This window comes from Grammomys surdaster, unplaced genomic scaffold (genome assembly GCF_004785775.1).
Source record: "Grammomys surdaster isolate TR1022 unplaced genomic scaffold, NIH_TR_1.0 126176, whole genome shotgun sequence".
In the NCBI taxonomy this organism is placed as follows: domain Eukaryota; kingdom Metazoa; phylum Chordata; class Mammalia; order Rodentia; family Muridae; genus Grammomys; species Grammomys surdaster.
The window spans coordinates 1140894-1163447 of NW_021620983.1; the positions used below are offsets into that span (position 1 = coordinate 1140894).

At 42.7% G+C, this 22554-nt stretch overlaps 1 protein-coding gene across 1 annotated transcript in view; it reads left to right on the forward strand.

Moving 5' to 3' along the window:
* Positions 1–22554, forward strand: part of Tmtc1 (transmembrane and tetratricopeptide repeat containing 1) — a 193291-nt gene that overhangs the window by 18965 nt on the left and 151772 nt on the right. Inside the window, exons 3-5 of the mRNA XM_028757542.1 lie at positions 8746–8819; positions 11500–11676; positions 13055–13258. Coding sequence (XP_028613375.1) covers positions 8746–8819; positions 11500–11676; positions 13055–13258 — 455 coding nt within the window. The remainder of the gene's footprint in view (positions 1–8745; positions 8820–11499; positions 11677–13054; positions 13259–22554) is intronic.

Below are 22554 nucleotides of genomic sequence, written 5' to 3' on the forward strand. Positions count from 1 at the left end.
ATACATAACTAAAATATAATATGTAGAGATTTACAGTTATCTCAGGAAATTAAAAAAATTAAGGACAATAGGTATATCCCTGTGATAGGATAATTGCTCATTGTGTATGAGGTCCTGAGTTCTGAGTTTTACAACACACACACACACACACAAAAATCCATATGTATTTTCATTATAAAGAGGTAGTATGATAAATAAAATATACTTAAACATAGCAATGCAGTGTGTCAAGAGAAAATGCTGAGGGTCAGTAACACTGAAGTATGTAAGTTCACAGGAAGAGAAGACTGGACAGGTTTCCATGGAGAGAAGAGCCCTCTGTAGCAGGTGTGATGGGCAGCGATCTCAGCACTTGTGAAATAAGGCAGGAAGATCAGGAGTTCAAGATCATCCGGCAGGGTTCCAGGCCAGACTGGGATACATGAAATGCTGTCTCAATAAACTTAGGATGAGAATTTTAAAAGCCCCCTTGTATTTAGGCAGAAGACTGGGCAACTGGGGCTGCTCAGCATCCCTTGGGTATAATACAGCCTGATTTTAAAATGCCAGAATTTATGGTGTATGAAAGGCTAGATTCTTTTAGTATTTAAAAGTATTCTGATAAGTTTTATGTATGAACTTAAGTAAATGAAAAATGCCTAACTTTCTAATGTTCTTTGTATATATAATATGAAGGAAAATGGCCAAAGATTTCTGTTCCTGGCAGTGTTGGTCATATTGAAGGCTAGGATAGTGTTATATTTTTGACACATTTGTAAACTATAGTTGAAGGGCTCTACTGTACTTGGGTGCAGTTATTATAGGAAAGATCAACTGAATGTACAGCTAGAGTTTTAATTCATTGGCTGAGGAGAGACAGTGCATATATGCAAGGCTACCTTAGGCAGTGTAATCAGGAGCTGATAGAGGTTAAGTTAGATTCTTTTTAAAAAAAAAAACCAACAAATCCTATTAGTAAAATGACCTTTAAAGGGGGGTTTCCAGGGGTTTTGTGCTAATACAAAAATCCATAGTAATACAATTAAAGAGGCACAGGTGTTGAAGAGCTGAGAGAAGGAGGATCCTGGGAAGCTACTTGAATTTGCAAGATGAAGGGGCTGTGGAGGAGAGGCAAGGAAAGCTGACCCCAACATACCATTTACACTATGGAGCAAAATGGAGTCTGCTATCTAATTATAGATTGAAGTTTGGGTTTCTAGGGAGGAGGACAGAGAGACAGAAGAAGTGATGCATTTCACAGACAATTAGTGGTAAATTATTAAACATGCACAGTAAGACACGGGGGCCTTGGGAAATCTTCATTAAACAAGACTACACATGGACCATATGCTATGTTATTCCAGGAAGATGGGGAATTTAAATTTGGGTGGGATTTGGTTTAGATGCGTCGACGTGGTTGTGTGTCAGCATGTCAATGTGGTTTACTTTGTAAGGGAGGCAGTTAGCAAATAGATAATAATGAGTCCAGGCTTGTAGGTGCCAGGAGATCATAGGAATTCCTTCCACAGTTTATATTCACAGAAAGCCCAAGACTAGACACGCGAATAGATGTAAAAGTAAGACCCAGAGGAGAGGACAGTTAATTCACATTTAAGCACACAGGACACCTTAGCTAGTCATAATTTTTCAGCAAGCATTTGAAAGCATGCATATGGTGACAGCGGGAACGTGTTCAGCAGGGCAAGGAGTGAAGAGAACCAGACTACCTCATTTAAGCTCTGGAGATTCTTGGGCAGGTTTCCCAGTGTTGTATTTCTCTGAAGTTTTGGGCTTTTCTGAATTCTGAATTATGAAAAAAAAACCCAGCAAAATCGGGAAAATCATTGTGATTCTCCTATGAACATTTACATCTGGTCATCATAGCTATTGCTGGTTTCCAGGATTGAAAGCGAGAACAGAGGAAGCCGGCACACGGAGTGGGAAGATTAAAGCCAACATGTCTAGAATCAGAACAGGAGGGCTCAGGAGAAAATTGGCTCTGATCTAATCAGCCGGTCTGGCTCCTGCCTGTTCCCACATGTTCCATTCACGTCCCCAGCCACGTCTGAGGCTAATGGAGCTCATTCTTGCAGATAAAATAAATATTCGTAATTCTATACAGAGTCTACTTATACAAACCCTGTCAATAGCGTTCCTAAAATAACACAATATGACCTGAAGGCTAATGAAGTTCTAATGGACATTTTCTGTGTGTGGTTTTGTTATCCTGGCTGACAGGTCCACATACCCATTACAGCTCAGACACCCCCTAACCTGAAAATCTCGAATGTCCAGATTCTCCAAAGCCTGACACTTTGAATATTGACACGATATCACAACCAGGAAATCCCTCACCTGCCCTTGTGTGACAGGTCACAGTTGGAACGTGGAGATACTAAAAGTGCTGTGTAAGGTCATCCTCAGACTTTGTATATAAAGCATATGGAAATATAGATGGATTTTGTGTTCAGTCCTGGATCCCATCCTCAAGACATTTCATTGTGTACACATGAAGATATTCCTAGAGAGAGAGACAGAGAGAGAGACAGAGAGAGAGACAGAGAGAGAGACAGAGAGAGAGACAGAGAGAGAGACAGAGAGAGAGACAGAGAGAGAGACGACAGAGAGAGAGACGACAGAGAGAGAGACAGAGAGAGAGAAAGAGAGAGAGAAAGAGAGAGAGAAAGAGAGAAAGACAGAGAGAGAGACAGAGAGAGAGACAGAAACAGAGAGAGAGACACTCGCCTGTTTTAAATTCTATCCAGTCATATTCACAAACACTTTCTAGCATTTTAACAGTGTTTTAACATAACACACTCCTGGTGATGAAGGCCTGCAGCTTTTGGCTAAGAAAGGTGTGTACATTTCTACTCACATAAGCTGCCCAGTTGCTTTTTTAATGTAAGAACACTGGTGGGTTCAGCTGCCATTGCTGTAGCATCACCCATCTTCACCTTTCATCTCTGTTGCCTGGTGTCCTTCAGCGTTCTCGATGTTGACAGCACATACCCTATCCCTACTGCACCCCCTCTTCCAGAACCACTGCACGTTTCCCCCACCTTTCAATAGCAACGCATGTTAGCGCCTTTCTCAGTCCTGATTCATGTTCCCCAGTCTCAAGCTCCTGAAATCATCTTTGCCTCTTCCTTAGCTCTCAGATTCAGAGTCAACCCTTCTGTGATACTTCCTAGATCCAGTAGCCAGAATGAGTCCTTTCTCTTTTTCTGGCAGCAATTGTTCCATGTGTCCTATTTAGTACCCTCTTCTGACCTCAGCAGATGTTAGAGTCCTTGAGGCAGGCAATTGCTTTCCAGTTGGCATAGTACCTTCTAGTTCTCACTCACTGGAACGAGACCACAGTGAATGAATATGATGACATTGACCAACAGAGCCACAGGAAATGGCAGCTGTAGCCAAGCAGTTGATAGGGATAGACACTTTGTTTTAGATGTCAAACGCTTTGCCCAAAGACCTCAGCTCAACAGGGGTACAGAGTAATCATTTACTGTGTACTTTGTGGTTTGGCCTGGAGAGGACCCTGTTAACATCAGCACCAACACTGTTACACGCTCTATTAACTTCTGCTAACGTGACTCAACATTACAATATTATTGTTGAAGTGAGTTCTTACTCTATAGCCCAGGCTAGTCTTGAACTCATGACCTTCCTGCCTCAGCCTTCCAGTGCTGGGATCATAGATGTAAGTCAGCCTGCCCAGCTAGTGTATTCTTTATGCATTTGTGCATTCAGCTGTCATAGTCTTGATCTTTCCAGATTGGTTCAGAGTAAAAAGCAGGATTTCAAGACACTTTACAGACACTAGTTCTGCCTGCTAACTTGTGACTTCTGTATTCCGTCTTGCTACACCCAGAATCAACTTGCAAGCTTTGCTGTTGGCCATATTATTCATTCTGGGATGAGCGTCCCTCTAGGTTTACCCTAGGACTTCATGACAGGCTGGGTGAGCTGTCTTCTTAACCTTCTTGAATTCATGCTGACTTAAGTGCTCCAAGAAGCAGCGGCTACTAAGCCCATCTGAGCCTCACATATGACTTGTGCATAGTCATCGCTCAGCTTATACCTCAGTGCACACTGTCACTGCCTGCCTCCCTGGAGTCATGTAGCTTCTCTAACATTGGTTCTCAAGCTCCTTATAGATTAGCCAATTAGTGAACACTGCATGTGGTCCAAGTAGCCGTGTCAGATCACAGCTTTTAGCTCTGTGCCGCCCTTGGCGATTCTTGGTCTGTGTCCAGGCATCTCATGGTATAGGATGGATGATTTGAAATTTCCCCAGTATGTAACCTGCTATGAGTCCATATGTATCCATAGATTTTATATAACTGATCGACATACTAAGCTAGCCAATAAAGTTAAATAAAGATACCAGGCACGTAACTTTTTAAGTGAAAAGACAGTTTCTATTAGCCATACAGAAAATGCTATGCTGGAGTTCAGAGTTCTATCCTTCTCCAAAACCTCCTTGATGCAGTGCCTTCACGTCACCTCGTTAACAACTGCAGTCGGGTATTAACACATGAGCTAACTAGCAACTCAGCTGGATTTCAGAAATCAGACGCTCTCTTCCACGCTAACACCACTACCTCGGTACAGTGTGCTTATGACGTGGTATGTTGGTGGTTCACATTCCCTGAACCTATGGACCCTTGGGTCTTCTCTGATATGGGTGACAATGTTTTCATGTCTGAATGATCAACCTCACTCATGTCCCATGTAAACAGCTCCTGCCCCAGCTCTTCCTTGGAAGTTGTGTTGGTTAGCTTTTGTCAACTACACACAAGCTAGAGTCATCTGGGAAGGGGGGACCTCTATTAACAAAATGCCCTCCATAAATCTGGTCCTAAGGCAAGCCATGGGTAGACAGTTGATGTGGAAGGGCCCAGCACACTGGGTGAGGTGCCACCCTTGGTCCTGGGTGGTATAAGAAAGTAGGCTGAGCAAGTCTTGGAGAGCTGTGTTTTCCATGGCTTCTATTTCAGTTCCGGGCTGCAGGTTACTGCCTTCAGTGCTGATGTGAGGTGAAATAAGCCCTTCCTCCTCAGGTTTCTGGTGGCTGTGGCACTTTGGGTCACAGCAATAGAAAACAAACTAGGACACAAATATTTTTAAAACTAGGTCCTTGTTTCACCTTTACAATTTTATATCTTAGATTTTTTAAAAAAACAACAAAGAAACAAAAACAAAGAGAAACACACACACATCTTATGGAGGACAGCAGCATTAATGTTTGCAAACCATCCCTCACCTCCCTGTGTGTCCCTGCATGCCCATGGCAGCCTCCTAAACAGCACTTGTGAAGCTAATTTTCGAGCCTAAGGCTCACCCTGGCTCTGTTCTTTATCAAGGCTTCACTGGTTTTAACTTTGGCTGGTTTTGTTTTGTCATTCCTCTCTTCCTCCTCTATATAAAAATATTGTTTGTTTTCTGAAGCAGTTAGAGAGGGTTGCATAATTCATGTTCCTTTAAACATCAATTATTCAGTTGTGTTTTTCCCAACACAGAGAGAGCATTATTCATGGTTTTGGTTTTGTCTCTTTTAGTCCTGAATACTGTCTTTCTGTCATATGATGTATACATTTCAATATGATTTGGAATTTATATTAAAATGTATATATGATAAAGTTTTGAATTTGAATGCAACTTATAAATGTTATATGAATATACACTATATGATGTATAACGCAAACATTTTTCAGAGGCATAGTACATTAAAATTTATGCCTTGAAAATAAAAATTATATATATATTGTATTTAAATAAATAAAATATGATTTAAATGTATGAAATTTAATATCAATATACAATGCAGGGCTGGAGAGATGGCTCAGTGGTTAAGAGCACTGACTGCTCTGTCAGAGGTCCTGAGTTCAATTCCCAGCAACCACATAGTGGCTCACAACCATCTGTAATGTGATTCGATGCACTCTTCTAGTGTGTGTCTGAAGATAGCTGCAGTGTGTATTCATATAAATAAATATATATGTATATTGCACATACATATATATGTGTATGCTAGGCCCATAAGTTTATGATTTTATATTATAAATTATAAGTAGCAACATAGTTAGGAATCATGATAAATAAAAATAAGATGTAACACAGATATAATAAGGTATTAATGTACACTGATATGCTATAATTTAAAATATGTATTTATGTTTAGTAGCATATTTACATCCTCATTCTTATGGAGTGCATCTCACCTTGAGTCTGTTTGATTTTTCTCACACATGTGATTAGGTTATACATGCTCTGCTAGAGTCAGGCCTACATGATGTCTTCGTGAGGAGAGATCCCGGTAGACATGATATGCTGTCTTATCACACCTCCATAGTGTGTCCACTCTTATTTTTCTGAGAATTAAGTTGGTGAGGATGGTTTGAAGTCACGTGGATACCTTGTATCTCAAATAACTTAGATGTCCTAGATTTACCATCTGGTTTTCTCTGCTTATATTCATTCAGTAGTACTGAGGATTGAACCTGGGGCCTTGGCCTTGCTGGCCAAGTGCCTTATTGCTGAGCTACACTCCCAACCTGATTATTTCTGGTTTCTTGCTCTATATGACCTTTATTCTTCTGGAAGCAGATGGGTGTGTCCACTGCTCTAGCCACACACACTGACAGGCAAAGCAGAGTCTCTTGTCCATTCATTAGTTTTCTGTTCGTGTGCTTGTAACCTTTGACACCCATGTGTCTCCATGTGCATTGTGGTTTTCTGTGTTTTTAATGGTTTACAATGTATTATGCTCCTTGTTTATTTTAGTCACGTTTTCTCAGGTTTGTTCACGGAGAGCTCTTTTAGATTTTTTTTCCTTTTGATTAACTTTTTTTTTTTCCTGAGTGATTTGTGCTCTGACGTGAGAAAGTGACCCTGCTGCTCTTGAGTCTCCCCAAGCCTCAGCCTTAGATTAAGACCCTTTTTCTAGGAAGCCAGTGTTTGTCTGAAGTGGGTTAGTGGACAATGGGGCATTGGCAGACCTGTGAGATCGCACACTCATACATCTGTACATACGTACACACACACATACACATAGACACATACACACACAAACACACACACAAACATACATACACACATCTGTGCACACACATACATCTGCACATACATATACCTGTACACACACAACACACACCTGTGCACACAGACATACACATCTGTACACACACATGTCTGTGCACACACATATGCATCTGTGCACACACATATACATCTATACACACATACACACACACATACACACATCTGTGCACACACACATACATCTGTGCACAGACATACACATCTGTATACACACACACATACTAGCAATCAGGAGTCGTCCCCTCATTGTTAAAAGTATTGATTTATCTGCTTTTTGTTTTCCCTCCACTCGGCAAATATTCTGTGGCACATCACTACCCCTCTACCCAAAGATGATCACAGTATCTGACATTCTGTGTTTCATGGTAAAGTTTATTGAGATTCAAACCCAGGACATTGCACACATAATATAGCCAAGCACTCTACCCCTGAGCTATGCCCACAATCCTTAATGTATGTCTTAATAAGTCGATAACTGAACAAACTTTTATGCTGAGAATTGATCTTCCAGAAGAGAGTAAGGTTAACTATGAAAACTCTGCCCCTTGTTCCTCCTTTTCTCTTTCTAGAAATGTGGAGCATATGTAATAATGAAAGGTGTTTGTGTTGGGTTGTAGAGTACATGGGTGGGTTGATGTGTGGGTCCCATGCCCACCCCCCAAGGGTCTAGGGCCACTGCTCAGAGAGGCAGAGGTGTGGGAAGTTGACTGTGCTCACTCCAAGCTATGTGAAACCATGGGACTCTGCTCAGGAGTGAAAAAGCACAGTCCGAAGTCCCACAGAGAGCCAGAGCTCTAGGCTTGGGGGTCCCCAGGCCAAAAGGCAGCTGGGAACCAGCTGGTTCTCAGTCCCTTGGGCCCTCAGGCACCGTTGGGGGACCACAGAAGGGCCTAGAACGAAGTGGGGATGTACAGGCTAGATTGGTCCGCAGGCGAAGGGGGTAGGGGGAGAAGCTCTGGCTGTGTCCTGTAGGGAAGAGAGTTCTTGGTTGCTTGTCTGGGTCAGAGCTGGTGGTCTTTGTGGCTGGGGAAGCAGAGAGGTTGTCAGCTCAGCAGAGATATTGCATAGTGGGTCTGTAGGTGAAGGCCTGCTCCACTGTTCCCCAAAGTGGACCCCAAAGAAGAAAAATAGACCATGGTCTTTAAATGTTTATTGTCATGGTGGATAAAAGATGAAAACCATACCCTGGTATTTTCAAGGCGGGCCTGAGGTTAAATACCCTCTGAAGGAGGAGGGTCTTGGAAGGAATGTTTAATTGGCTATACCTCTCTGGCCTTTGGGTATCTCATTTATATGGAGATCTGTCTTGAGGCTCTGTGGCCTGTAGTCATGCCTTCTACCTGTGGAGGGGCTAGGGGGCATTGTCCTAAGTGACTGGAGGACCCCACTCTATGGAGGTCTTCAGCCTCGTGTCAGGAGCCTGGAGTCTGGGAGCATGGCGAAATGCATGCCATCTCTTAGGATTACCTGAGGTCTCCGGAGATTTCTAGCTGGTGCTCAACCAGGAACCATACTGTCTTTTCACAGTCCTACACGTTTGCTCCATAGATATGCCGCCCATATGTTTTCGGCTATGCTGTTCCCAGAATCATACGTACTTCCACAAGATTCTGTAACAATAATTTTCCAAGGTTTAAGTTTTCATTGTGTTGCATTTTGTAGGTGGCTGGCATCGTGGGCAGAGCCGATGTGCTAGCATGCCTCCTGTTCCTGCTGGCCTTTCTCTCCTACCAAAGGTGAGTGGGGGAAGTAAACCCCTCTGTGATTTGGTCACATACTGCCACAAGTACAGAGGCTCTGGGGTGTAACATGCTCAGTGGGTGTCAGGGATAAAAACCATCTTTTTACCCAGTGTTAAATTGTTATCTTACGGCCCCATTCTGAAGCATTTAATATCCTGTGTGTGTGTGTGTATCTCCACTAGCCCAGTCCCAGGATTATGGACATGATGTTCACTTTTTTTCTTTTCTTTTTTTTTTAAATGTGTGTTGGGGATTTGTGTAGCGGGCATGTCCCCTCTTGAGCATCCCCTAACCCCGACATCAGTTTTAAAAGATGACCATCCCCTCCCTGGGGAATCTGAGCTCTTGCTTCTTGTTTTGCTTACCCTTTTCTATTAGGCTTACAATATCCATTCGCAGTTACATAACAAGGTTGATTAGGAAGTATTCCTTCCTCACTTTCATTTTGCACCTTTAGGATCCTTTTGTCAAAATACAGGAAACCTCTGTTGCATTTCATCTTTATCCCCAAAGTGAAGTCATTTCAACAGACCTGTGACATGTCCACAAATAGAAGAATGAGTTAATAAAATATGAGTTTGAACAGAAGGTTCAGAGCGTCTCCCTGAAGGAGGAGGGTCATGGAGAGATGCTGGCTGAGAATCTGTAAACTTGGCCTTTGGATCAATTCACTGACCCGTAACTTAAAAAACCTACTTACTTAAGAACACTGTTCCAAACCTGCGGTACTTAATTAGCAACAACTTCCCTTCTTCCTCTAATATAGCATTTCTTTGGCATGCTATGGCCCAGATATCTGAGAGAACTGTCTAAGGGAGGAATTCTTTATTTTGGCTCAAAGTTTTAGTCATGGTTGGTTGGCCCCACACATCTAGACGGAGAGCAAGAACACATGGCAGTGAATACTCAACCTTGTGGCAGATTATCAAGAAAGGGAGCGATTTCAGGTCCAGAGCGTAAGATGGCCTCTCAGTACACACTCTCAGTACCACTTCCTCCAAGCAAGGCTCACCTTCCTCAGTTCCTCCATTTCCCACTGGCATCTAGTAGATAGAGAGGAAACACACCCCTGCAGGATGCCCCTGCAGTACACAAGACGGGCTTTACAACAAAGAGTTATCTGGCAGGGAAATGCCAGTGTGACAGAGGCTGGGGACCCCTGGTACATTCCGGTGGAGGCCTTGCGTCTGGAGTGAGATGCATGAAGCCTAGGACGTGTTGCTATAGAGGGTGGAGCCAGATTATTACAGTCTTCATCTTCAGGCCCAAGCCTCGTACTGCCCACTGCGTTCATAATTGTGCACATACTGTTATGAAGTCTCAAAGCATAAGCTTAATGTTTCCTTTTTTGCTCTGGTGTTGGACTATAATCAATCTATTGATTAATTTAAAGTTTTCTGTTTGGTTGTATCTAAATGTGCTTCCCATCTGTGTGGCTGTGAGCCAGATCATCACAGGTTGGTTGGTTGGTTGGTTGTGCCCTGCTTACCTTTGGGAATCTATGTTCTAGGCTGAGCCCATGGAAAAATGAGTATTCTATTATCTGTTTAGCATGTAATTCTAATTGTTCCAAGATGCGACACCCAGGAGGAGCTGTCACAATATAGGTGCACTTACATGAGGAGATAGTGATGTTTTCTTGGGGTAGTTTCATTTTATTATTTGGAAAATAACACTGAAAACATCTTGAAATTTCTTTGGGAAACTATGATTAAAAAAAATAAAGATTTCCAGGCTTGGAAGATGGTTCAGTAGTTAAGAACATATACTTCTCTGGCAGGGGACCTGATTTGGATCCCAGAACCCATATTGGATAGCACTCCACTGCCCGTAATTCTTGCTTCATGGGATCTGATGGCCTCTTGTGGCCTCTGTAGGCAAATGCATTCACATGTGTGCAAAACCACACACATACTCTCTCTTTCTCTCTCTCTCTCTCTCTCTCTCTCTCTCTCTCTCTCTCTCTCTCTCACACACACACACACACACACACACAAATAATTAATAAGAAAGTTGTCCAATGCATGTACCTTGAAAATAAATTCAAATAAACAAATTAGCCAAAAGAAAAGATAAATGTTCAAAACCTATTTTTCCATCATAGAGAGGATGTTATTTACATCGCTCCTGTTTTGTGCATAGGAGGGAATAAGAACCCTTTTATCTAATCATGGTGATGAGCACTTGACATCTGTCACTTACCTGGTCCTTGCTACCATGCTGTTCTCCCATTCCTGTGGTATGGTATCCCGTTCGCTGACTGTACATCTGTGGGTTGTACCAGGAAATCCGGCTTCCCGCTCCATGCATATGTGTTAGTAATGTGTGTTGTTTTCTTGGACATATTCACTTGAACATCATCCTGTCTTCTAAATCTATCCTCGTGTAACTGTTCTAAGTGACTTTTTAGTGTTCATTCATCACAAACCATATTGTATCATAATTTGCATACTGTAGTTTAAGTTCTGAGTTGATATTCTTGGATCATTTTCCATTTAAACAGTATTTTAAAAGATTTTTTTTTTAAAAAAATGTGTATGTGTGTGCATGGTGAACAACGCTCTTGGAGGAATCCTTGCTCAGAACACCTTATTCTCCATGAGATACTTCTCCAATAGGAACTGTTCCATAGCAACTCATGTGTTGATAAAGAAATTCCCAACTTGTTTTACAGGAGTCTGGACCAGGGCTGTGCAGGGCAGTGCTTCCCCCCGACAGCTTCTCCCTTCTTCCTGCTGCTCAGTTTGTTTCTGGGGACCTGTGCCATGCTGGTGAAGGAGACAGGCGTCACCGTGTTTGGAGTGTGCTTGGTTTATGATCTCTTCTCCCCGTCCCACAAGCAGGACAAGTTGTAAGTCATTTCCAACCTTTGCTGTCGTATTAGTTAACTTTACATTTTTATGATAAACCCAACAAATTAACTTGAAGGAGGGAGGGTTCGTTCTGCCTCATGGTTTCTAAGAGTGTCACATCTAGGATGGAAAGCAGCTGTATTAACAGCCAGTTTGTATGAGGTGTGTGCTGCTGAAGGAATCTTGATTCACAAAGAAAATCGTGTTATGAATGGAAAGCGTTAACAGCTTGTTTTGAGTTTCCAAGCTCCGATGGCTGTTACCCATGAGTGAGCTCTGTGAACTTGAAGCCCGTCTGCTTGCTCTAGTCCTCTGATTTAAGAACGTCAGGAGGTTGGCTGGAACCAGTCTTGACCATCTGTGTACACTCACTCTTAGGTCATGGACATTTCCAGTTAAAGAGACAGCTTATTGAGTGCCCCATTTTCCTCCTAAGCAATAAAGGTGTACTTGTTTATCTGTGTGGATTGTGATGCTAAGACTGACTGGGGAATATTAGAAGTTCAAGCGTATAGAATTTTCTTCCCCAATCAAATCCACAGTTCTTTATAGTTTTACATGTAGTCATTAAGGAAAGAAATGACAACTGATGATACAGCTGTGAATCTGAGGGAGAACTTGTGCACTGCTGGTGAAAATGCAAATTAATCTGGACGTGTGGACCACTATGGAGGTTACTTAAAAAACTGAGGACAGGTCTATTATATGTCCCAGTTATAGCGTTTCTGGATATTTACCTGAAAGAATCCAAGTCAGAATCTTTATTGTAGCACTAGTTACAACAGCTAGGTATGGAACCGACCTAAGTGTTTATCAGCAGAGAACTCTATAAAGTAAATGTAGTATTTATACACAATAAAATCTGCCCATAAAGAAGAAAGAAATGGTATCATTTGCAGGAAAATGTATGTAACCGAAGATCATCATACATGGTAAATTAAGTCAGAAAGACAGTTATCACAGTTTTCCTTCTCATTCGTGGGTTATATAGTTGGATATATGTGTACATATGCACATAAGATGTTAAAGGGAGACTGTCCTGGGAATGAAGGGGAAACAATGGAGAGGAAAGGGAAGGTTAGAGGGTTTGGGGGAATAGGGTTAAAATATATCATGCACTTACATGCAGATATTCTCATGAAACCTAACAGCATGTGCAGTGAATATGTGCCAGTAAAAATAAACTGAAAAGGAAAAAACTGATAATGCAGTTCTGTTTTTGAAGACAGGTAGTTGTAAATAGCAGAAATGGGGGAAATTGGAGATTTGAGACAATGTGATTTCAGGGATCTCGGAGAGGAAGGTAAGGATGGCTGCTTCTTGTTGCAGCCTTGTCGTTTTGTCTGACTTGTTTCCTCAATTCTGTGAATGATTTAGGAGCAATGGGGAGATCTGTCAGCACAGCTCGGGGCAGCCAGGGAGCCCCCAGCCCTCGTTTCAGCAAGCCCACGCCCACCGTGAGAGCAGAAAGCAGCGCATCCCACACAAAGATACCTGGGGAGGCTGCCATTCACCATTGCCACCAGAGCCGAAGAGCAGTGGATTCCCTGTGTCCCCGAGAACAGTGTGGTCTCTGATGAGGTATGAGGCTGGGTTCTCCACCGTATTCCTTTCTTGGATGATGCATTGCCTGGTGCTGCAGCCTATAGCATCTGCAGAGCTAAAGTGCTGAATCAGGTCTTTGAGACAACCTTCCTTCCCTCAAGGGTCGTGGCTGTGGGTTGGGGACTTTCAAGTAGGGTGGGAAGTTAATCTGGATTGACTGTGAACATCTTGAGGGTGGGAATGTGCTCTGTGTTGCTGACAGTCGACCCCAAGTTCTTAATGCAGTTAAGTTATGTAAATGTAAGATAAGTAAGTAAGTCTGTCATAAGAATAGATTTGAATCAACCTTGGGAAAATTTTTCAGAACTGGAAATGACATAGTAGGGAGAAAAGATGTTAAATAGAAGACTATTAGGCCTTTTCTTCATCTTTATTTTAAATTTTGTGTATGGGGTGCAGGCCCACATTGTGTACAGGTGAACTACGCAGAGGAAAGATGAGAGATGCTAAAGCAGAAAGACGAAAAGCCCTTCAGGTGACATGCTCATATCCTCCGACTGGCTCTCTAAAGATGACATCTGATCCATTGAATACTCACTTTTATGTAAAGGTTCCCACCACAGCTGATGCCAAGCTGTGGCATGACATCACTGGGCATGGAGTAACTGATGCCTGTCACTCTGCAGTTCCTGCCAGACAGATCAAGCAGACACTTGGCGTCTCATGGGCCAAGTTCACTGTGTAGTCTAACTAGGGAATGCCCAGAGTTGGTAACACTTTTTTCTTTTGATGCAGTTTGTTTATATTTAGATAACTTGATCTTTAATGATGGCTGACCTTAATAACTGGCTCGCAAGATTCCTAAACAATCAGTCAACTAATATTCCGATTCACCGTTAGCTCCTCGACACCAACGAAGCAGGTTCATTGTGAAACTGGAAAAAACTTGTTATCCGTCATCCACCTGCTGTTTACTGGGTAGGGAGGAGAGATTTACACATCCTGCTGTTACTTCATGTCTATCACAGTGTCTGTTGAGGGTCAATATTATCATTCCCGTGACTGAAAAACACTGGGATTCTTAAAAGGTCACAAACCTTGCCCACGCTGAAAGTTAGCACGTATTGGTGGCAGGGCTGGAGCTGGGCTACGTCACTCAGACCTGTGCTTGCCACTTATCAGGCGTTGAGTCCAGAGTCCTGGTGAGTACTTAGTGCCACAGTGGGGGTGAGGGGGGGCATGTCTCACTTGGACTGGCTTGTGTGACCCTGGCTCCTCCATGGCTCCTCTGGGTGTGGATTCATGCAGTCATCCTTGGGTCCATACATGAGGACCGGGAGAGAGTTAGGGAACATGCTTCTGCAGATTACATTCTGCTTCTCCATCCAGGACACCTGTGTTCTGGAAACGGGCCACATTCTTACCTGGTCCGTGTGCTTGTATGAGAGCATCATTTCCTCCTCCTCCCCCCAGGGAAGGAAGGCTGTGATGGATGTGGCATGTATAAATTGGTTTTGAAAACTCTGCTTATTCTTTTGTCATATGTGATTGGGTAAAGCCACTGAGTTCAGAGAGGCATGGTATCCTGCTTCTTAAGATCTCTGGCTCTGTACACAGATCATTACATCACAGTTCCTTTGCTTACTCTCTGTTAGCCTAAAAGTGGCATGCCAAATTGTCTATCGGGGCCAAAGCTGTTTGTACTGCACATCAAGAACGAGAGAATCGGCAACTGGAGTTCTCCCATTGTGTGGCAGAACCTGTACCGTAATTCTTGTCCTGTTTGTGTTAACTATCAACTTGATACAGCCTAGCTAGAGTCAGCCTAAGATGGAAGACTCAGCTGAGGAATTGCTCAGATCAGATTGTCCTGTAGCATGTTTGGGGGACATTGTTTTAATTATTAATTGATGTAGGAGGACCCACTCCAGTGTGAGTGGGACGATTGCCTACCACCTGGTCCGGGGCTGAAAAGAAAAGTGGCTAAGCACAAGCCTTTGAGGGAGCCAGTATTCAGCAGAGTCTGAATACATGGTCTACTTTAAGATCTTGCCCCAACTTGAAGTAGAAGCCAGATAAAACATTTCTTCCTCCAAGTTATTTTTGGTTAGAATGTTTTATTGCAGCAACAAAAGGAGCCTCGCATAGTTCTGCATTGTGGATGCTGTGTCATGTTCATGTGGGTCTCTAAACACCAGGGTTCAGTGTGAGTGGTGAGCCTGTCTATGGAGCAGGGAGGGAGAGTGTGGGGGGTTTCTTTTTCCATTGAACTTCTAGTAAACCTGGCAAAAGTTGAACCAAAGAATCGTCATATAAAGTATTGTTTTCAGAAGTTTCCTAATTCAGGGAAAAATACAAACACAGGAGGAAAGCATACCGCAGGACATTGATTTATCAGCTTGTCTTTGTTTGTGATTGTCTTATGGGTCAAAAGTATATTGGGAGATGGAGGGCTGAGGACCTATGCCCTGGAGTAAGACTGCAGTTGACTGGTAGAACTATTTACTGGATCACTGTATGTTCACTGTATGTGAAATGCTTCATATGTCAACAAGCCTCCACTATCTTAGAGATATCAAACACACACACACACACACACACACACACACACAGAGAGAGAGAGAGAGAGAGAGAGAGAGAGAGAGAGAGAGAGAGAGAGGCCTGCACACACGCATGAATACTTGCACACCTTCCCTTTCATGTTAGGAAGCTCAGAGTGTACTTCACATATACACTCGGTTGATTCTATAGACCACAACAGCCACAGTAGGCACTATGCATGATGGTTTCCTTCTTGTACACTTCCTCTGCACCCTCCCCTTTTTCGTGGCATGTCATCCTTCCATCATGACCCATCCTACTTCTCTGTGCATGCTAGGTATAACTTTTTGTGCTGAGAACATGAGAAACCAATGAACATATTTGAAACTATATTAAAATATATATTTATTTGTTTTGTATGTGTGTGTGGGTGTGCAAGTCACTGGGTGTAGAGATCGAGAACAACTTGTGGAAGTCTGTTCTCTCATTCCATGTGGGTCTTGTGGATTGAACGCAAGTAGTCAGCCGTGGTAACAAGTTCCACAACCTGCTATGCCACTCATTGGCCCTGAGTTATTTATTATCAAATAGTTTTAAACCTTTTCATGTTTCTGGTGCTGTGACTTGGGCTACTTGGATACCCTTTTCTAATCTTAGTCCTTCATGGCTTGCTGGTTTTTTCTTTAGTGTATTACCTGGACCTTTTCCAGACCCTATACTCTTTGATGATTGGGCTTCAAGAGAGTTGGTAAATTTTATAGTTCTGGAGAGGGGTAGTATAGGGATTTGTCCTCTTATGGAAAAGGATATGATTTATTGGGAAGGCTGATGGAGTGCTAGTGTTTTCCCTAGGACTGAAGGAAATGCTGAAAGATTTATATCTTTATTTACATTTTTGTTGTTGTTAGAGAAAGAGTCTCCTTATATAGCAAAGGCTGGTTTGAGACTCATGACACAGCTCAGGCTGTCCTTGAACTTGAGAAGTCAGGTTGCTCTAACCTAGACCTCCCATCTAAAGCCACATCCTGTTTGACAGAACAAGGGGTTCCTCCATCCTTGCTGGAAAGTGATTTGTTGTAAAAATACCTTGGGTCTGAGAGTTCTTTGAGACAAGAGCATGTTCTTAGTCACCAGCTTAAGTAAAGGACTCTTATGTGGCCTCACATGCGTGGTGATCTGTAGTTTTCTTGAGTGGACTAAGATACTATAGGTATGCACCCCATCCCCACCCAGCAAGATATTTGCTATAAAATAATTTTTAAAAATAAATTAAAATCTTATTTAAGATACCCTGATGGTATCATGCATAAAGGCTCATTAAGTGTGAACTGTGCATTTGGAGACAGTGTGAAATTAAAGTTTTTAGTGACTTTAAAGTAGTTTCTTTCAAATATGGAGTTTATCAGAAGAACCATTTTCTTCTGTAGATGGAGAAGATGAACACAGGGTGGGTTTTCTCCTCTTACTATATTCTATCTATGAACTGAGAGTGGATAGGAACAGCAAGCAGGCCCAGTATGTGGTACAGTAGAAAATATCTGACATGTTCTCCCAGAACTGGTTGACTTTCTGTTCCACCTTGGGCTGAGCCCAGTGTACAGTAATAGCTTCAACAGAGCCTTCGCTGGCTTCAGGAGCCTCAGCACTGAAAAACTTCTACCACACACACATCACACACTCAGGAGGTAACACTCCTTTAATTTATGGGAGCAGTTGGTTCTTTTGAAGGGGCTGGAACTCCCAGCTTTATTCTGCTCTGCCTGATTGGCTTCTGCTTTTGGCACTCTGTGTCTGCTGTGAATTGCAGTCATAGGCTGATCGAGCCCTTCCCTTTTTTAGCATAGAGCCATCAAGCTAGGTGTCTGCTTCCAAGTGGAGACATGGGGACATATGTTGAAGGAGAGAGCCACCGGGTACAGGCATTTCTGGTTGGCACTCAAACCTGTCACCATCACAACGGGCTCTTGGAAGGGTCTCAGGTTGTCTGCTTTTCCGGCAGCTCAACAGACGCCATCTGGATATCCAGTGTCTGGCTCCTATGGGTTAGAACATGGTAGCCGTGACTTCAGGACCACTAACCTGCTCTCTCTCTCCTTTTGCTGAACTTGGAGAGAGAGAGAGATCTTAGGGTGTTGCTGGCTGTTTGCTGCTGTTTCTTTGATCTTTTAGTCAATTCCTTTGTCATCTGGCTGATTTCCCCCTCTTTCTCTTTTGCAGTGTAGTCCATGGCATGATTGTATTAAAAAGCAGTATTAGTTCATCATAATAATACAAATACTCAGGGGATTTATAAATGTTCTTTCATGAGATATTATTCTGTGCCAGGTCATAAATCATTGTGGTTTCAGACATTTCTTTGGGATTTAAGTTTGTTGCTTTAACAGTTGCCTGGCATGTGTTTTGATCAGGTGTCATGAGTTACATAATACCAAATGTGGCCAAATCTCAAAGCAACACACATCTTGAAAAGGACAAAAATTCTTGATACGTGTTGAAGGTCAGTTTATCTAATGGAAGGAAGACAGAATTGTGAAAATGCAAATGACTTGAAAATTCACTTATAGTGGGGAGTAATCGATGGGACCGTTATTTCATTGGGATCGATATCATGGATACTAAGGTGGGTGGCCAGCATCCAGCAGACAAACATTAATTACAGCTTGGAGTTGTAATCCTTACCAAAGCCTGTGAGGCAAGCAGTGGACTCTCAGCAGTGCACTAGGTTCTGAGTGTCTGGTTTGCCAGGTGTGGGAGTAGTTGGAATGACTTCAACTCTGTTTCCTCCTGTGTACTTGCCCCCTGGGGTCAGGGTGGGAAGCAAATGAGTTAATAAGGGGTGAGCTTAGAGTGTCTTTTCATTGTGATTTTCACATGCATTAAGATTACATACACACACACACACACACACACGTAGACACACACGCACACGTTATATTATGTAAAGACTGGTGTGAGAAGAGTGTAGGAACCCTTTTCCATTTGTAGACGTCATTTTTTCTTTGCTGTGTTTTTGAAGGGAAGTTGTTTAGTCTTAGTTTGACTTATTTATAGTGCTTGGCAGCTTTCTTTTTATGAACTTACAATATGCTAGAAGGAAATAGAACATGAAAGACAAACACTTCCATAATCATGGTGGGAAGTTGTCCATGTTTAGCAGAAGAGTAGACCGTTTTTGTGTTTGTAGTCCATTGACTGATGTGAGATGTCCTCCTTAGCATTTCAAGCATTCTTGTTATTTTTCACTTCTGAGACTACTGACTTAAAAAAAATATATGTAGCCAAGGCTAGCCTTGAACTTCTGATTCTCTTGCCTCAGTCTCCTGAGTTTTGGGGTCATTATGATGTCCAGCTTAATTAAACATTTTGATACATTTGAAATTATGGCTGAATAAAATGTTACAATAACAAACAAATAAGGAAATGCACTAACAAAGACTTGAGGGTGTGAGGGTTTTAAAATAGATGACCCAATAACCTTAGGGAGATGTGCTTTATGGTATGGATTTATAAATGTTTCATGTTGTTCATATTGCTCAAACCACAGTCTTCATTCTCTCTATAAGCTGGGTATACATGCTGATTTTGAAGTCACCCCAAGCTATTGACTTTGTAGATTTGCTTTTAGTGATTCAGCCTACATAAGTATTGCTAAACTGTTTAAAGGAACATACATATTGATTTTTAGGGGATAATGGCAATTAATATAGCATAATTGAAAAGAAAATTGAAACAGCCAGCCAGAGTTCTATGGAAAGAAGGACTAATGTTTGTGTTAACTAGTATTGGTTCTTAAGTAGTGCAGAGTGTGTTGTCAATGACAGTTAAACATTTATAATAGATGTTGGGTTTTTTTAATACTTTATATTTGGTTCCAAGTGATGGAATGAAGCTTTCAAATGGAAACCTTCAATACATGAAGATGAAAAGCTTTGACTGGAAAAGACGATCTTGCTTGGACAGAGAGGGGGTGGGGTGGGGTGGGGGGTGTAGAGGTAGAAGGGACTGGGGTTTCCTCAGTGAGCTGCCCCCTCCTGTGGAGCAGTGACTGGTCAAGTAAACCTTTCAGGACACCCAGATGGGGTGCCTGTATCCAGACATTCACAAGTGATGTCAGTGGGTGGCACAGAACACAATGTCTGGAATGTGAACCCTCCTGACTGCCTCGCCTTGGTTGTTATGAAAGCCAGGAACAACAGGGAGGGGGGGCACAATGAGTGTTTGGATAGTGTTTTGTTTCGCCTTTTGTTCTTGGAAGAACTAGTTGTTTCCAGATCTTCCTGGAGCTGTAGATAAGAAAGGAGAGGCAGTGTGTACTTCCCACTGGCTTCTGCTGTGTGTATCTTGGGACAGTTCCTAAACTCTCTGGATCTTGGTCTTACCTCTTTCCTTCACACCAATTCCCATTCCACCTTTCTGTCCTTCTCTTCTTTCCTCCCTCCCTTCTTCCCTTGTTATTTTTTCTTTTTCTCTTCCTCAGTTTCTCCTCCTCCTTTCTCTTCTTCTTTTTCCCCCAACCCCTTTAACTTTTTTCTTTTGAGACAGAATCTCACTTTGTAGCCCGGGTCTTTTTTTGCCATAGGTGCCTGGGCGGTGCCATTACAAGTAAGAGACACCACACCTGGTTCCATACTAATTTTTAATTTACTTAATTAACTGTGCACATGTGCCCCACAGTCTACACGTGGTGGGTAGAGGACAGCTTGAGGGAGTCTGCTGTCTCTGCCATGTCTGTTCTGTGTTCTATATTGATTTTTCTTACATTGAAAAGATACAGGGAGGCTGGGGCGGGGTGGGGGTGTGGACTTGTGGGTTTGCTATTTCCTCTGGAATCTGCTTTCTTAGATCTCTCTGGAAGCCTCTGGGTCACTTTCCCTCTGCTTTTTAATTACCACCCTCTACTCACCTCACCCTGATACTGAAGCAAGGGGCTGATCCAGGCTGAGTCCCACCACAGTGGCTCTCGGAAGCACTGGCACAAACTGCAAGGAAACGTTCTGCTATGTTTGGTTTGTCATTTCCCCCTCTCACTTCCTTTTCTATTCTAGACTCTTATACCGTCCGAGTCAACGCATTGATAGAGAATGTCCATGTTAAAAAGATGAACTTTTAAATATTAAATACCCTGCTTCCAGCCCTCCTAGATGTCCTTAAATCATCTGTCAGATTACTGACACACTGGACTAATGCACGTTTGTTATATGTGCACAGCACACTCATCTTAAGGATCATTTACTGGTAGGGTTCACATGCGTTTGACATTGAGCCTGGTTTCTGGACACAGCAACCACCAGGTCAATGCATATACTTGTTTGTTTTTGCCTTGCTAGAACTTCCTGGCATCTCCTTTGATTGTTTATTTAAATATATAGTTTTACTTTCCACTCTTTGGTACACTTATCATCTATTTTTTTTATTGTGTGTGTATATGTGTGGGGTGTATGACATGTTTATAAAAAGATAGAGAGATAAAGAGAGTATGTCCTGTGGGTGTGTAGAGAGGTATGGGGGAAGGGGATGTCTCAGCGGGCCCATGCAGAGGCATCTCTTCCCCCTGAGGGATCAGTCACACACCAGTAGAGTATAGAATAGAGTTTATTCAGGGCATGGGGAGGGGAGCCAGGAGGGTAGTAGAGGCAGAGAGAGAGAGTAGAGAAGTAGAGAAGTAGAGGCCGGCTATGACCACGTGGAGAGAGGGGGAAGGGAAGGAGGCATGGGCAAGGGGACAGAGAGAAGCTAAAGGCAAGAGATCAAGAGATCAAGAGAGAGGAAGGGGCAAGCATCTCCTTTTATAGTGGGCCAGGCCTACCTGGCTGTTGCCAGGTAACTGGGGAGGAGCATACCTGGCTATTGCCAGGTAACTGTGGAGGTGGAATTTAGACAGAATACTAACAGTATACACTATAGCACTCACTCACGTGAGGTCAGACTACAACTTTGGAAGATGGTTTTCTTCTTCTATCATGTGGGTTCTGGGAATTGAACTCAGGTTATCAAGCTTGGCAGCAAGCTCCCTTACTCCCTTATGCTGTTTTGCCATTCCTCCCTTCTTTAAAGACAGATTTTGTTGTTGTTGTTGTTGTTATTTGAGTATTGCATCAACCTTCTTCCTGTCTTTATAGCTCCCCACTCAGTTCAATTTAACATAAAAGATGAGCTGCAATCACTACGTCCTGAGTCATTCCCAATAAATAGAGTGGTTATAGCTCAGCCTGGGTTAGCTCTAGGAGATGATGCAAGTAAAGGGATGGTTTCCCTGCCGGTGGGAAACACAGGGATGGAATCAGAGAGTACACCAAAGAGGTCACCTTGCAAGCTGGGAAGTCTGGCTCTAGCTGAGTTTGTTATGGTGACACGGAGAGCTGGGGGGTGGCTTGGTCTCTTTAGGCCCAAAGCACAGGGTGGGCAGTTCTGGATAAAGGCAATGGGGGGTCTGCTGGAGGAAGCTGGAGTGACTCTCAGGCACCTCCACCGACCAGGTACCTGCTGAGCAGTGTGCTATGTGGGCTTGTCTGAATTAGATTTCTCTGCGGGGAAACCCTGAGTACAAGTCTTTCAGTTTTCAGAATTACCTAATGATAGTTCTAGACTTTTTGAAACCCTGACTAAGTTTTGTGTAGCTGTGAAGGCTTAATGTTTCCTATTAAGGTTGTGTCAGATGTACATAGGTATATATACCAACTGTGATGTATGTATATATGTATTTTACTTACATAAAAGAATCCTTTGTTAAGGACTCTTAAACTCAGTGTGTAGCCTAGGCTAGCACCAAAGTTGCAGTGATTCTCCTACTC